General features: G+C 49.6%; 1 protein-coding gene across 2 annotated transcripts in view; it reads right to left on the bottom strand.

The window, feature by feature from the left end:
• DYRK1A (dual specificity tyrosine phosphorylation regulated kinase 1A) overlaps positions 1–15,328 on the bottom strand; it is a 700,909-nt gene that overhangs the window by 293,631 nt on the left and 391,950 nt on the right. For both annotated transcript variants that reach the window (XM_086935409.1, XM_086935410.1), the window contains exon 7: positions 9,560–9,707. In XM_086935409.1, coding sequence (XP_086791535.1) covers positions 9,560–9,707 — 148 coding nt within the window. The remainder of the gene's footprint in view (positions 1–9,559; positions 9,708–15,328) is intronic.

The following is a 15,328-nucleotide window of genomic DNA, read 5'->3' as shown; positions in this document are numbered from 1 at the left end:
AGATGTCCGCCGGAATCTTGAAATGGCTGCTAGATGAACTTTTATCGAAGAATGAGCCAATCCAGATTGAGCCAGAGATAAGATATATGGTAAAATTTGATGTGGAGCGGACCTGTAAGGGTGGACCTGTTGTCTCTGACACCATAGGCAGAATCTCTTCCACTTTGCTTTATACGTTTTGTTAGTGCTTGGTGCTCGAGCCTGAGATAACACCTCCCTACACTCCTTGGGGAGATTCAGATGATGGAATTCCCTGTATTCAGGAGCCACGCCGTCAAGTGAAGCAGAGTCGGATCCGGATGCAGCATCTGACCCTGAGACTTCGATAACAGGGACGGAACTAGTCGCAGGCGAATGGGATGATCCTGGGAGAGCAGGAGGAGTTCAGTGTACCAGAACTGCCGGGGCCACGCCTGTGCAATCAGAATCATTTCGCACGGTTCCGTTTTGATCTTCCTGAGTAACCTCGGTATTAGGGGTATTGGTGGAAAAGCGTAGAAGAAAACGCCGTACCAGGCTATCGGAAGTGCGTTCCCCAAGGATCCCGGATGGTGATCCTTGCTTGCGAAGAACCGGCATTTGGTGTTCTCCGGAGACTCAAAGTGGTCTATGGCCGGGGTCCCCCAGACCGAGAACACCTCCTCTAGAATGGTCTGAACCTGGCGGCAAAGCTTGGGCATTTGGCGTTTTCCTTAGTGGCGAACAGGTCTATCTCTGGATGACCCCACCTTAGGAAGTACGGGTGGAGTACTGATGGATGTCTCTCCCACTCGTGCATCTGGTGGCTGTACCTGCTGAGCAGGTCCGCCATCTGATTGTCCTTGCCTGGGAGGTGTTCGGACATGAGGAAAATGTTTCTCTGAATGGCCCACATCCACATGCTCTGAGCCAGATTAGACAACTGTGGAGAGTGTGTACCTCCCTGCTTCTGAATGTAGTACATGGCCGTTATGTTGTCCGTCCGGATCAACACGACCTTGTTGCACAGATGTACTTTTGTACTTTGAAAGCTTTCATTGCCACGAAGATAGCCATCAGTTCTAGAACATTGATGTGCATATTCCTTTGCTGCGGTGTCCATAGTCCCTGCACAGTGTAGTGGAGTACATGAGCTCCCCAACCCTGGAGAGAAGCGTCAGTCGTCAGAATGATCTGTGGCACAGGCTCTTGGAACGGTCGTCCCTTGCAAAGGTTTTGTGGATTCCACCAATGCAGAGAGTTGTATGCACGACCGGTCACCAACACTAGGTCTTCCAACTGTCCGTGAGCCTGAGTCCACTGACGTACTAAGCACTCCTAAAGCGGACGCATATGTAGTCTCGCGTACGGGACTATGGAGATGCAGAAGGCCATCATGCCTATCAACTGCATGAACACTCGTGCTGGAAGCGAGTGTTGAGGTCTGAATTTCTGTATCAGCGATTGAATGCCGCTGACCCTCACGGAATTTGGCTGTGCTGTGGCTGCCAGAGTGTTTATCGTCGCACCCAGATACTGCCGTATGTGGGCGGGTTGCAGGTGGTACTTTGGGTAATTCAGTGAGAATCCCAGATCGTGAAGAAGGTGAATGGTGTGGGACATGTGGGCGGCACACTGCTGGGCTGACTTTACCTGGATGAGCCAGTCGTCCAGATAAGGGTAGACTTAAATGTTTTGTCTCCTTAGGTGCGCCGCCACCGTCGCCAGGCACTTCGTAAACACCCTGGGTGCCGTGGTGACCCCGAAAGGCAAAACCTTGAACTGGTAATGTTGGTGTTGGATGGTGAACCGGAGGTATTTTTTGTGTGACGGGTGCAGCAGAATGTGAAAATACGCATCCTTTAGATTTAAAGTTGCGAGAAAATCCCCCTGACTGAGCAACGGTAGGACTTGCTGCAGGGTCAGCATGTGAAAGTACCCCGATAGAATGCACTGATTGAGGGGTCTGAGGTCCAGTATGGGTCTGAGGGACCCGTCCTTTTTTGGTATCAAGAAGTACAGTGAGTAAACTCCTGTGCCTCTTTCTTCCACAGGCACGAGCTCGATTGCCCCTTTTTGCAGCATGACGAGGACCTCCTGCTGCAATAAGTGCAAATGCTCGGCGGACATAGGACGGTGTCTTGGGGGTATGTTGGGTGGAGTGGATGTTTACTGCAGACAATAACCGTACTGTATAAGCCGTGTGACCCACCTGTCTGTGGTGATGGACTTCCAGACTGGCAGGAACTGTTGAAGTCTCCCCCCGACAGGTGTTGTGTGGTCGGGGGGCAGTGACAAGGCGTCACTGTTTGTTAGTGGCGGAGGATCTGGAGTTGTTGTTTCCACGACCTCCGCCTTTGGCGCTATTTCCACGCTATCCACCTCGACTTTGTTTGGTGTATGTGGTCTGCGTGCCGCCCTTACAGTACTGTGTGGTTTGGGAGAGCTGGCCTCTGGAAACACCTCTAGTGCTTGAGCGACGAAAAGAACCACCCCGGAACTGCTGGGACTGTTGAGCCCCCATGGACTTAGCAGTTTCAGTGTCCTTTTTAGGTTTCGACTGGGGAACGGAGCTTTTAGCTCCGCCCCCAGAGAAATCTGTAGTTTCCAGTATGGGTGCCTTGAATACGCCCCTCTGTTTCATTGGCTAGCTCCATGAATGGAGGCTAGCCATTGGAACAGAGAGGCGTCCGTCATGGCCGGACCAGATTCGGGGGCGTTCCCGAGAATTTTTGGCTTTTGGCTACGTCATGCTATGTCAGCCAAAAGCCAAAAATTCATTGCCCATGAAATCGTCCCTGCCGCCGCCCGGTGCCCGACCAGGAAGTCAGGCAGGCCGGGGGCGGGCCTCCGGGACACCCAGAACCGGAAGTAGGAGGGCGGGAGCCTACCCCGCATCCCCCGGAAGAATCGCGGCTGCATTGGGCACCGGGGCAGGCAGGAGCCTACTCTGCGCCCCGGTGCACTCACCCGGGAGAAGAGAGGCGGCGGATGGTGCAGGCGGGGCTCCGTTGCGAGGAGGAGAACCCCGCCGCCCAGGAGAAAGGAGCCGTCCGCCTGTCCAGCCACGGGACCTCCATGCGCTGAGGAGGGCCCCGCATCCTGCCGGAACCGCAACAGCAGGAGAAGCCGGTGAGTGGGGCAGCTGAGAATCGCGGCTGCATTGGGCACCGGGGCAGGCAGGTGCCTACTCTGCGCCCCGTGCACTCACCCGGAAGAAGAGAGGCGGCGGATGGTGCAGGCGGGGCTCCGTTGCGAGGTGGAGAACCCCGCCGCCCAGGAGAAAGGAGCCGTCCGCCTGTCCAGCCACGGGACCTCCATGCGCTGAGGAGGGCCCCGCATCCTGCCGGAACCGCAACAGCAGGAGAAGCCGGTGTGCGCAGATCTATAGCAACCCAGCTTGGCGTGCATCTCCCGCTGCCATCTCAGTGGGCGATGTACTGGATTTCTAGGCCTTGCTCTAGTTTCTGGAGTCTGGCCTTCTCCTGACCTAAGACGGTTTATTTAAAAAGAATATCAATATATGAGAAACTGTATTAATTGTATGTCAACTTTCGTGACTCGAAATGGTGTTGGTATCACCTCTGCGGCTCTGCCAACATGTATTTTGGTTCGTGCCGTCCACTCCCCCAGCCACCTACGAATGCACCGTGAATAATGGTATGTTTGTGTGTACACTTTTGTGCGTACGAATATATGTGTGTACATACTTATGTGTGAACGTACTATGTATATGCGCCTGTGTGTTTGTGCACGTGGGTCTGTGCGGGTTTCTTTATGTGTGTATGTTTGTCTGCGCATTGTGTATGTCTGAGTGAGTGTGCCTGTGCGTGTCAGCTCGTCCGTCTGCATGTCTCTGCATATGTGTCTACGTGTTGTTGAGTATCAGTGTGAGAGTGTGTATTGTTTGTGTGTGTCCGCCTGGGTGTGCATATATGTGCGTGTAGGGGAGGGGGCACCCATTGCACGAGGGCTGTCGTGACACCGTCGTGCCCCGAGACGAGTGCACTCTCCCGGGATACATTCAAGCAATTTAAAGGATTTTTAAAGTCCTCCGTGTAGAAGTGCACCTGGCCGTCGGTGCTGGGGCAGCGGGGCTTGAACAATAACTGCCACTCGTCACCGAGAGGCTTGTGGGGGAGGAGGTGGCGGAGGACAGGCACCGAGGGCGCAGGAGCAGGATTCACACAAACTCACCAGAAGGCGCTTCCTTCCTTCACTCGGACTTTTCCTGGCGCTGTAAGGAGCCGTGTTGTAACTGCATTAATCTCAGGGAGATTTGGGGGTGGTTTGGGGAACCAGAGGGCCGACTCAACCGTTCATCCTTAAAGTGTTGACAAAGAGTTGAGAAAGAAACACACAGTTCAAGGCCGAAAACAATTGGAGAGCTGTTGTGCATTGTACAAATATTGGATTAGGGATAGAAATGCGGATTGCGATTACTTATTGCCCATTATAGCCCCCCACCTCGTTTAGGGGGTTGGGATATAATACGGGTTGAAAAGCAAATGATGACATCCCACTGTTTTCATACTATTTTAGAGCAAGGGAACATTTTCCCGTGGCTGGAAAAACAGCAAGAAATCAAAACCCCCACTACGTAAACGAAATATTGGGTGTGTTTTTTTAAAGTTTTATCACGCCTCTGATCTCCTTAAATAAACTCGCATTTCTCTGGGAATTCTGAAATTCGAATCTTCGATCACGTCACCTTTGGACCGCAACTGAATTATCCACTTACTTAAAAACCTTTTGTCCCAGCCTGGGAGCTTGTGTGTGTATGTGTGTGTTGTGGCAGCAGGGAGAGGGGGTGCAGCAGATCGGCCAAGCTTCGGCCCCAACGCTAATCCTGCCCTTTGGTTTGTTTGCTAGTGTAATCTGCCTCAGCACAGTGTGTGCACTTTTCATTTTGTGTCTCATGTTTTTTTTCTAAAATGTAGCAACGCTGCTCCGTGAGGAGTTACACAGCCGGGTTCTTGCATGCGCCCGGGAGGGGTGTGTGATCTGGCCCTTAGAGCAGTTAAGTTCTACGATTTAATTAGTTATACGAGTCCTAAATAACAATAAATAGGTTTAAGCGTGCTCTAAAGCCTTTAAAAGCATATTAAGTTGGTAATGTATGGTAATTCATGCGCCCGGCCCAGCAGAGCCATAAAGTGCGTGTAAATGATCTCAGAGGCCGGGGCCGAGCCGTGCCGGGGCATAAAGCAGCGGGTTACTGAGTGCTAGACATGGAAGAGAGACTACCGCTCCGGGGACAGGGTGTTGCATAAGAGAAGAAGGGCCCATTCCCAGTAGGGGGTGGGGGGCGCTCGACCAGGAAAGGGAGACCTGCGGGGTAGGGGCTGCTGCATTAGCGAGAGGGGCCCGTTCATGGGGAGAACCACCTTGAGAGGGAGAGCTGCACAAGTGAAGGGAGGCCTGCACGAAAGGGAAAGAGAGACTGCCGCGTGCAGATGAGGGACAGCTGCATTCAGAGACTGACACACGTTCACTGGCGAGATGGACTACACCAGCATGGACCAAGGGCACAGGGAGAGTTGGCACATTCTCCAGGGGCAGGGCTAACTGCGCTGGAGAGAGGGAGGCCTGGAGTGAGATTTCTGCACTAGGGCTCAGGGGATGCAGAGGGGAAGCAGGATGAGGGCGAGGCACCTGGGAGTGGGGCTGGTGCACCCGGAAGAGGGGCGCAGGACACATGCGTCAGGCAGCGAGGCTCCTTCGCCAGGGCGAGGGGTGTACCACCGTGGGGAGCAGGGGTGGGGGTGTTCAGTTGCACAAGGGAGATAGACACTGGCACCTGCAGCAGGGAAAGGGGCTCCTGCAAGGGGGGGCTTTGAAGGGCAGCTGCACGAGGAGACAGAAATGGGGCACCCGCAGAAGGAGTGAAGGGCAGCTGCCCCGGGTGAGGGGCACCTGCAGCGGGGTAGGAACACGTGCAGCACGGAGCAGGGCTTCGGATGAGGGAAAGTGACTGACTGGTCGATAAGAGAGCGGGCGCAGCAGGAAGACACCCGCTGGACCAAGGAGACCAGGGCGGCGACACCGCTGCGGAACCAGGGCTGCTGCCTTCAGGACAGGGTGGCTTGCTTTAGCATGAGGGTGGGCACACGTTGCTGCACTGAGTTCATTGGGCATGCAGTTGGCAGCGCTAGGTTGGGTATGGCAGCACCAATGTGGCCCTGCTGACTGGACCAGGGCGAGGACTGACGACGCAATTTCTCTTTTCAACCTGGGCCTCACAACAACCAAGTGCGTCCTTGTAAAAGAAAGCAGTAGAGACCGGGGCCTTTCTTTTAGAGGGGCACTCCTCTTAAAAAAAAAAAAAAAGTTCTCAGTCCTGTGTACAATTATGCTGTTTGTTATGAGGTGATGCACAACAGATACTTGAAACTCCACGGGTCTGCAACAGGGCCTCTCCTCTTGATACTCTTCTGCAGGAGTAAATGCACAAGCCAGTTTTCATTGTAGTGCAAAATGATAAGTGAAATAGTTGCAATACAAATCGCATTTGCGAGAGATTAAGCTATTGCCATTGTAAATGACAATGCCATTTATTTATCTGTTTTCAAAACTAACACATAAATAAAAAGTTTGTCATTCACAATGCCAATAGCTCAAACTTTTCCAAAGGCGAAACCGTTGCATTGTAAATGCTTGTTGATTTTTTCTCAGGTGGTGTCCACCTCTGGGCCGAATAGATGATCAGGGTTTACTGTCTGATTTAGAATGGTGGTCTGTATTTCTGGCTTGAACCCAGAGATTCTGAGCCAGGCGTGTCGTCTCAGCATGACACTTGTGTTGACACTAGTGTTAACAGCTCTGGCTGCGGTGTCTGCTGCGTCCAGTGTACATTTGATAGAAGCATTTGATATGAGCTTCCCTTCTTGGATGAGCATCTCAGCTACCTCTTTGTATTTATCTGGCAGGTGCTGTAACAGGGTCTCAAGTGTGTCGTAATGTGCCCTGTCATACCTGGCTAGAAGTGCCTGAGTGTTTGAAATGCACCAGATATTGGCCGCTTGAGCCGCCACCCTTTTCCCCGATGCCTCAAACACCTTAGATTCCTTATCTGGGGGAGGAGCATCACCCGTTGTTTGTGAATTAGCCCTCTTACGGGCATTAGAAACAACAAGAGAGTCCAACGGCAACTGTCCCTTGATGTAAGTAGGGTCCCCAGGTGCCGGTTTGTACTTCTTTTCAATTCTGGGGTTTATCACCCTGGCTCTCGTAGGCTCCTTAAAGATTTCCCCAGCATGCTTCAAGACACCCTTCAACATAGGCAGTCTTGACAGTCCTCTCTGAGACGGAAAAGGTGTCAAAAAGAAAGTCCACTTCAATGGAGTCAGCATGTAGCTGGACGTCGTGGTTTTAAGCCGCTCTTTCAATGAGGGAATTAAACGCTGCTGAATCCTCTGTAAGCGACGTTTTTACAGCATACATTTGAGTGTCAGGGGTAGAGTGAGGATCCTCTGGGTCAGCAGCAGCTGCCCAGGGCTCATTGGTATCATCTGGATCAGTGTATACTGGATAGCTGTATTCCTCATTATCACCTTCCCCAGTGTCCACATCTGAATAAGTGGGTGAGACATCATGACCACGTGGAGATACCGGTTCCACAAGAACAGGAGTCGAAGTAGAATCCTTTTTCTTCTTCAGTGGAATTTTATAGGACTCCATTGGCTGTTCCGGGGCGATTTTCCGTTTATAAAGGGAAAGTCTGCCTGTAACGGCAAGGATAAACTGTTCCTGTTGCTCTTCTAACGAGGATTGTCGAGGCTTTATGGCTGGGACCACCGTTGTCGACTTCGGCACCGAGGACACCTTCTCAGGCAGGTTGGTGGCCATTTTAGGGGCGAAAGCCTTCGGCGCCACTTTTAGCGGCAGCGTGAAGTGGATGGGCGTCGACGTCTTTGGAGGGTTATCGACAGGCTTTGAAGGTGGAGGATGCTTAGGCCCGACACTTGAGCCCTTATCCTTGATGCGCTTCAGGGAGTCTGCCACCTGCTTGGAGAATGAGGCGGACGGCTGCGTCGACTTGACGGAATCCTTCGAGGCACCACCAGACGTGGACTCGTGGGTGGGTCCGCTTTTGGCCTTGTCTTGTCGACGTGGAGGCTCGAGAACCTTCGGATCACCGAGCCCTTTGTCGGTGTCGACCGCCTTCGGTGCCGATTTGTTCGGGTCGACTGCCTTGACCTTTGTCTTCGGCGCGCTAGACTTCGTCTCGACGCCCTTGAGCTGCTTCTTCGGGTCGATAACGCTCGTCTGCTTTGTCGGTGCCGCCAGGTCTGAGGACTTTGAGCCAATCAAAGCAATCCGCACTTTCGGTTTCGATGGAGGCACCAGTGCTTTCACTTGCGCCGAGACCGGAGCTTTTACTTTCGGTTTCGAAGGTAGCAGCTCCTTAGCAATGTCCGAAGCCGAGCCCGAAGGCGGGGCCGTAGAACTTATTGGAAGATCTTGGGTAAGGCCTGGTGGCGATCCCTCGACCTGAGCCTTCTGCAGCGTTTCGGCCCCAATGTCAGTTTGAGTTAGCTCCTCGCTCGAGCTATCTTCCATGGCCCCAAAGGCCCCGTCGTCGTCTCCTACTTCGTAGACGACTTCTTCCGCTTCAAGGATTTCAGCATCCGCGTCGTAGTTGGAGTCGACCTCCTACGCAGGATTAGACAGGTTCTCACGAACCTCCCGGTCAGCTCCATCATACCCGGCACCGAATATGTCCACAGGCGCCGGTGCAGTCTGCTGGGCTTCCTGGCGCGCAGCGAAGATTCTTCTTGGATCGAAAACGGGAACAAGCCATGCAGCTGGCTTCATCATGATTCGGAGAAAGACAGTTGTTGCACACCGGGTGGATGTCGATGTGGGGATACTTGGAGTTGCACACGGGACATCTCTTGAATGGGCTCCGTTCCATGATGGTTCGTCGATAAGGCCTCTGGCGTCGACCGGGCCTTCAGCGTCGAAAAGCACACGGCTTTCCCGGAAATCCAGCTCAGAACCGAGCTGGAAAGAATCGGGCACCGAACGCAACACTTTACCGACGAAAACCTAAAGGCCTTTTGGCCTTAAGAAAACTTTTATATCGATTCCGACTAGAGTGAACCAATATACATCCGAACCCAATGGCGGAAAAAAACAATATGGGGATGGAGTCTATGCCCATGCGCACTGTAGTCCAGGGGAGGAGCCACCTATCTCGTGATACTTCGAAGAGTCTTCCAGGACAACAATGTGCGATCATCCGGACCCAACACTAGGCGGCGATCTATGCACATATATGAATTCAGCAGCCCATATGCCTCGAACCTTACTGAACAAATACATACCAAAAAGAACTTACTGAACAATATCTTACCCGGTGTTTTATACTGAAAATGTTTTCTTTGCACAGTAATGAACTAATGAAACATACTGTACACATTTTTGTGCAGAGCGAAATGGAACAGCAAGGACACTAAATATTGCGCAACAAGGTTACTAGCATTATAAAGCACGTGTGAATAGGCAAAATAATATTTTAGTAAGTAAGATGATGGTATACAAATTATTTAGTAGACTAAAACAATTTGATGAATGATAAAATGCAAATGCTATTTACCTATGTAGTATTTCATTTCAGTATCATGTTTGTTCATAAGCTCAAGAAGTCGTACTTCAATCTGGGCTTGATTTAAAAAGGCCTTCTTGTTCTTTATGATTTTAATAGCCACCCACTCTTGCTCCACTCGATCGTAAGCCTTTACAACCTGAAAAACAGAAAATGCGAATATATTAGCAAAATATATTTTGCCTGGAAGCACCAATTGATACTTCCCCTCGGTTCTTTCTAAACAATACTACTGACTGACCCTAGTATGAGGTTTTACTGCATCTTTTAAAGAAAGAGAAATTCCAAGATATAGTCAAGGTCACAAACAATACATATAAACTGCTCATTTTAACAGTAAATGTAAAACAGGGCAAAATTGATTTCAATGTTCCTAATCTGTTTGGTTCTAGAGTACATTTCATAAAATAGAAATATTTAATATGACAAAATGGACCATAAAATCACAATTAAAAGTATTTTAAAACACACTATTTAGTAATCATAATAGTTATATGACAGCAAAAAAAAACAATACAATGCTTTGACATTCACATGAACCTCTTGCGAGAATCGTTCCGGACCCTCAACTTGGAGCATGACAGATACTTACATGAGGCCCGCGACTACTTCTTGTGTTTGATGACTTGCAGCTTCACTTCCTTGTCCCGGATCACCCTCGGTGCATGTGGGTGCACTGGTCACATGAGTGTTTTGTGCATAAACACCATAGAGATACTTCATGCAGGTACATCACCAACATCTGTTAACAGTCCTGGCATGGTTTAAGTAGACAACATCGTTCCCTAGCACAGTGTTTTGTTTAGAAAATGTTGGTTGACCAATTAAATTGAGAGGAAAGGCCTGGATTTGCATAGGAAGGCCAGGAAACTGACATGAGTGCACGGATGGTGACATTTATATGCAACTCCACTCCATTTCCGGGGAGGTGGGGGAACCGCATGGTGACAACTATCTGTACATAGGAACATTGCTTAAAAGGTGAGATATCTGCAGTCAGAAGTATCCATCAGAAAGTGTGATATCTAAGGTAAGTAACATCATCTTACATCTAACTGCAGATTTCTCACCTTTAAAAGCGATACCAAAGCAGTACCTACAAAACGTGGAAATCCAGAATTCAAATTTTGCAGGGCCAGCTAGGCAAGGTACCCCTCAGATTTGACCTGGCTGTTAACCCCTTCCATGCTGACGGCCAGGAGCCGTTTGACGCCACAGTGCTCGTGTGAGTCGGACGGCTCCCGGCCATCCGAGCACATGGCACTGGAAATACCTCTGGTGCGGGCACCAGAGGGATTTCCTTTTTCCATAAACAGCCTCAGGAGCTGGGGAAGAGCTTCTCCAGCTCCAGAGGTTGTTTAGTTCGTTTCACTGAAATGACTATCGGCTCACATGTCGTGCTGACGTCATTTTAGTGAATCCAAAAACTGATGTAGTGAAGGCAGACCTCTGCTTGTGCACATTGCCATGTTAGCATAAGCTTATTAAAAGTTTAAACGCCATTTTGCCCTTTTGCCACTTTTGCACACGACACTGCAGGTAGCTGTTTTCAATATCCCTAGACTTACAATGCGACCTTAGTCTGCACAGTGAGTCCTAAAGCCTCCAAGGTTATCATAACAAATGTTAGCTCTTCAGGCTGATTGGCTCACGCTTAGACACAACATACACGCAGCTGCAATTAACTGGAATTCTGGTGCCTTTAATATGGCACTGCATACATGATTTTGAGCACTTGGAAGAATTCCGTTTCCAGAGCGACAGAGAGCTTTCGCAGATCCTGATGTGATTCACTCTTGCTAATTTTGGAGGTATGGGGTTCCCCACACAAGCATAAGATATCTTTTATATTTTATAAAACATAGTTGCTAGCTAGGGGGGGGGTGGCATACAAATCACTATAGGACCTGTTTCCACCATCACCATCATTGCAATATGATTTCCCCTTTTGTGTTTTATGGAATTGTAACAATGCTGCTTGTATTATTTCTAATCATATGCCTGCTTATGCTCGAGTAAATACTGCATCTTAGAGCACCTCAGTAAAATAAACACTTTAAACTTTACCGTGTCTCTTTTTTACCCATGTTGTGGACTGGTATGAGAATAACAAACAAAAGAGTGTTCTTGAGTCCCACCATTCCTGAGAGTAACCAAAGTCGCATCTCCTGGGTTGTCTAATCATTGGTTACTTTGCTATAGGACGAAGAGTTAATGTGACACTGATGCTAATTGGTTAGGGGTTCTAGGTACTAAGGTGAGTTTTTTAGTCCACCACAATTCACTGAGGTCCTGGGTCTCTGTACTCAGTTCTCTGTCGGAGCAGAATCCCTGCAACACTGAAATGAGCCAATCAGCTCATTTCTGTTTCACTGTCTACGAGCTGGTGGGGCTATCCCAGCCCCTGAGCATGTAGAAAGACAGAAGCGGTATCATTGGAAAGGGGAGAAGGATAAGTTACTTACCTGTAATCCTAGTTCTCTTCCAGGGCTATACTCATCAAAGTCATAAGCACTGAATAATCCCTTCCAACGTGCGGGATCCCGGAGCGTATATAAAAATACATATACATGTGTATGTTTAGACAAAACAAGTACAGAGTACTTCCAAAACCTACATACATAAATATGCAGCCTAATGTACTTCCACAACACTAATATGCCAAAATTACACAGTTTTTTAGAATGAGAAAATAGTCTCCAAAGTAAACACTGCAACAGAGAACATACACTGTAATAGTGTTCCAACACAGCCCTTTATTTATAGAAAAAAAGGTAAGTAATAGCAAACAATTAGCTCATAGGTTGCAAGAAGAAAAAACGTCACAGTAACAAAATACTGGCACCCTCCTTTAAGGATTCCATGGACCTGGACACCGTGCCTATAAAACCTCCAAGAGCCCACTGATCTCATCATGCACCACAGGTGACAGTTTGGTCAGTTCTTTTTTACAGTGTACAAACAGAGGAATCATGGCAGAAAGACAGTTTGGTCAGTTCTTTTTTACAGTGTACAAACAGAGGAATCATGGCAGAAAAAACAGAAAACAATTCTATACTGTCAATACTTGTCAGAGGAGGAGGGAGGGTTGCTTATGAATGATGAATATACCCTTGGAAGAGAACTAGGATTACAGGTAAGCAACTTATCCTTCCCTTCCAGGGGATACTCAATAGTCCTAAGCACTGAGACATAAGCAAGCCCATACCCACTTCCCTGCAGGCGAGTAGCAGTATAAGTACATGAAATATAAAAAAACATTAATGATGGAATCACCTAGATTTCTTAAAGCGGCTTGCCCAAATCGAGCATCGGTCTGTGTGTCAGAGTCTAAACAGTAGTGGCGAGTGAAAGTGTTTACTGATCGCCACGTGGCTGCTTTTCAAATTTCTGCAATAGGCACATTCCTGAGGAGAGCTGTGGTAGAGGCTTTTTCTCTGGTAGAATGGGCTTTAGGTGTGCCCGGGAGGGCTTGGTTGGCCAGTTGGTAAAAGAAAAATATACAAGACACAATCTACCTAGGGGTGGATCTTTTGGAAGCTGCAGAACCAGTATTGATGGAACCATAGTTTATAAACAGCCAGTCTGATTTTCTAAAGCCCTTCATTTTGTCCAGGTAGAACTTGAGAACCCTCCTAAGGTCTAGAGAATGAAGGGACCTCTCAGGGGAAGATGAGGGATTGGGAAAAAATGTAGGTAGATTGATGTGGAAATCCAAAACCACCTTAGGCAGAAAACTCGGATGGGTTCTTAACACCACACTGTTTGCATGAAAAACAGTATAAAGTTCTTTACAACACTAAGCTTGTAGGGGGGGCGTGGCTAGCCGGCCATGGTTGCAGTTGGCTTCCGATAGAGCTCCGGAGGCACCCGGGGCTTTAATCCTGCCACCGGGCTCCTGTGAGCCCCAGACATGCCCACAGGTGGTGGAGGGGATACGGAAGCCTGGACAAAGACCCGCTGAGTTGCCCTGTGTAGCGGCGCCCTGGCCGGTGCTCTTCCTGTAACCGGGCCTGCCGGGGCCTAATGGGTGTGCGAGGCGGGAGCTCAAGTGACAGCGGAAGTGCGTGGTGAGGCGGCCCGCCCGGGCACCGTTACATGAACGCTCTGCTGTGACGGCTGCCGTGAACTCCAGGTCTCATGATGCGCCCGTGCGCCCACACTGCTGCCGGGCTGTGAAGAAGCGCAGGGGATCCATGTGACGCCGTCGATCGGCTGAGGGGGAAGGACGTGCACCGTGACCATCGTGCTGGCTGGGGGAGCAGTACAAAAGGGGATGATGGACGGAGCATATGAGCAAATCAAACACTCACCCCCAGTCAACTGATCTGGGTTTAATCCATCACCATTCTTTAGCTCACTCAGCCACCACAGTTCAGACATGGCCATATGCAAATCAGTCTGACCCTGTGCCTGATGGGAACAGTCCAGCCCGAACTGCCACGCCATGTCTTCCCTGGACCAGAACTAATATGCTACTTATCGGTATGCATCTGTTCTTGGCATGTAGGGCTGCGGACATTCATATCTGTGCATAGATCGCCGCCTAGTGTTGGGTCCGGATGATCGCACATTGTTGTCCTGGAAGAGTCTTCGAAGTATCACGAGATAGGTGGCTCCTCCCCTGGACTACAGTGCGCATGGGCATCGACTCCATCCTCAGATTGTTTTTAGCCATTGTGGCCAAGATGGAGTGAAACTAAGTGAATGATGACCATGCCAGAAGTATGTGTGACCAGCCTTGGAAATGGGGTTACCTTTGTGTTGTGGTGCAAAGGCAACAAATAGTGGTTTAGTCTTCCTAAAATCTTTGGTCCTATCAATGTAGTACATCAGGGCACTTTTGACGTCAAGTGTGTGGAGCATTCTCTCCGCAAGTGACTCTGGATTTTGGAAGAACACAGGTAGTTCTATAGTCTGGTTGATATGGAACTGAGTGTAGGAAGGTGGATACCTGACTATGGTTGCCCCCAACTTTTTGCCTGGTGTTATGCTGGTTTTCCGACTTAGTTGGCCTGGGACCCTGCCAATCAGGACCCCAGGCCTACTGCTCTCTCTCTAAAATGGATTCCATGTACCTTAGGTACATTTCCAATTGGTACTGGGCCACCTTATCAGACCCTGTAACTCAGGGCATAGGTGTACCCAGGGCCTACCAGGGGCTGAAGCATGTACTATGCCACGCCTGGCTGGCCATCTAAATCTGACACAACTGGCTGCACGACAGCTGGGGCAAGGTGGTGTAATCACCCTTTGCTTTAGATATAGTATGCCTATATCTAACCCTAAAATGGACACACAGATTCCTATCAGTCACTCCTATGGCAGGCCTTGACAATCCTGAAGGCAGAGTGCTTGGAATCGTGTGAGATGGTGCTCTGGCATGAGCTGAGCCCGTTTGCAGCTTGCGGAACCAAGTCCTAATAGCTGTTCCATGATCACGCATACCATATACTCTTAAGTGCATTATAATCCTCGCGGTTAAATGCCAACTCTGGTATCGCTTTATCAAAACATGTCGAGTAAGGTGTCATACGAATTGGAATACTAACCCCTCACCAATTCTGGCGACGGGGTTAGCATTCCACCCTTCTAGAGGGACACGACATGTATGTAACTGTGAACCCCGGTTAAAGTTAACTCAAGCCTCAGCATCACAAAATGGATGCTGCCACCACAGACACAAGTCTGACCCCCTGCAGCTGGGAGTCCTTCCAGCGAGGGGAGCTTGGACAAAGGGTTTCCTGTCAGGGGCGGTGC

Source organism: Lissotriton vulgaris, chromosome 8, assembly GCF_964263255.1.
Source record: "Lissotriton vulgaris chromosome 8, aLisVul1.2, whole genome shotgun sequence".
Lineage (NCBI taxonomy): Eukaryota > Metazoa > Chordata > Amphibia > Caudata > Salamandridae > Lissotriton > Lissotriton vulgaris.
Note: the sequence above shows the minus strand (reverse complement) of the source record. Positions and strands in the feature narration are given on the sequence as shown.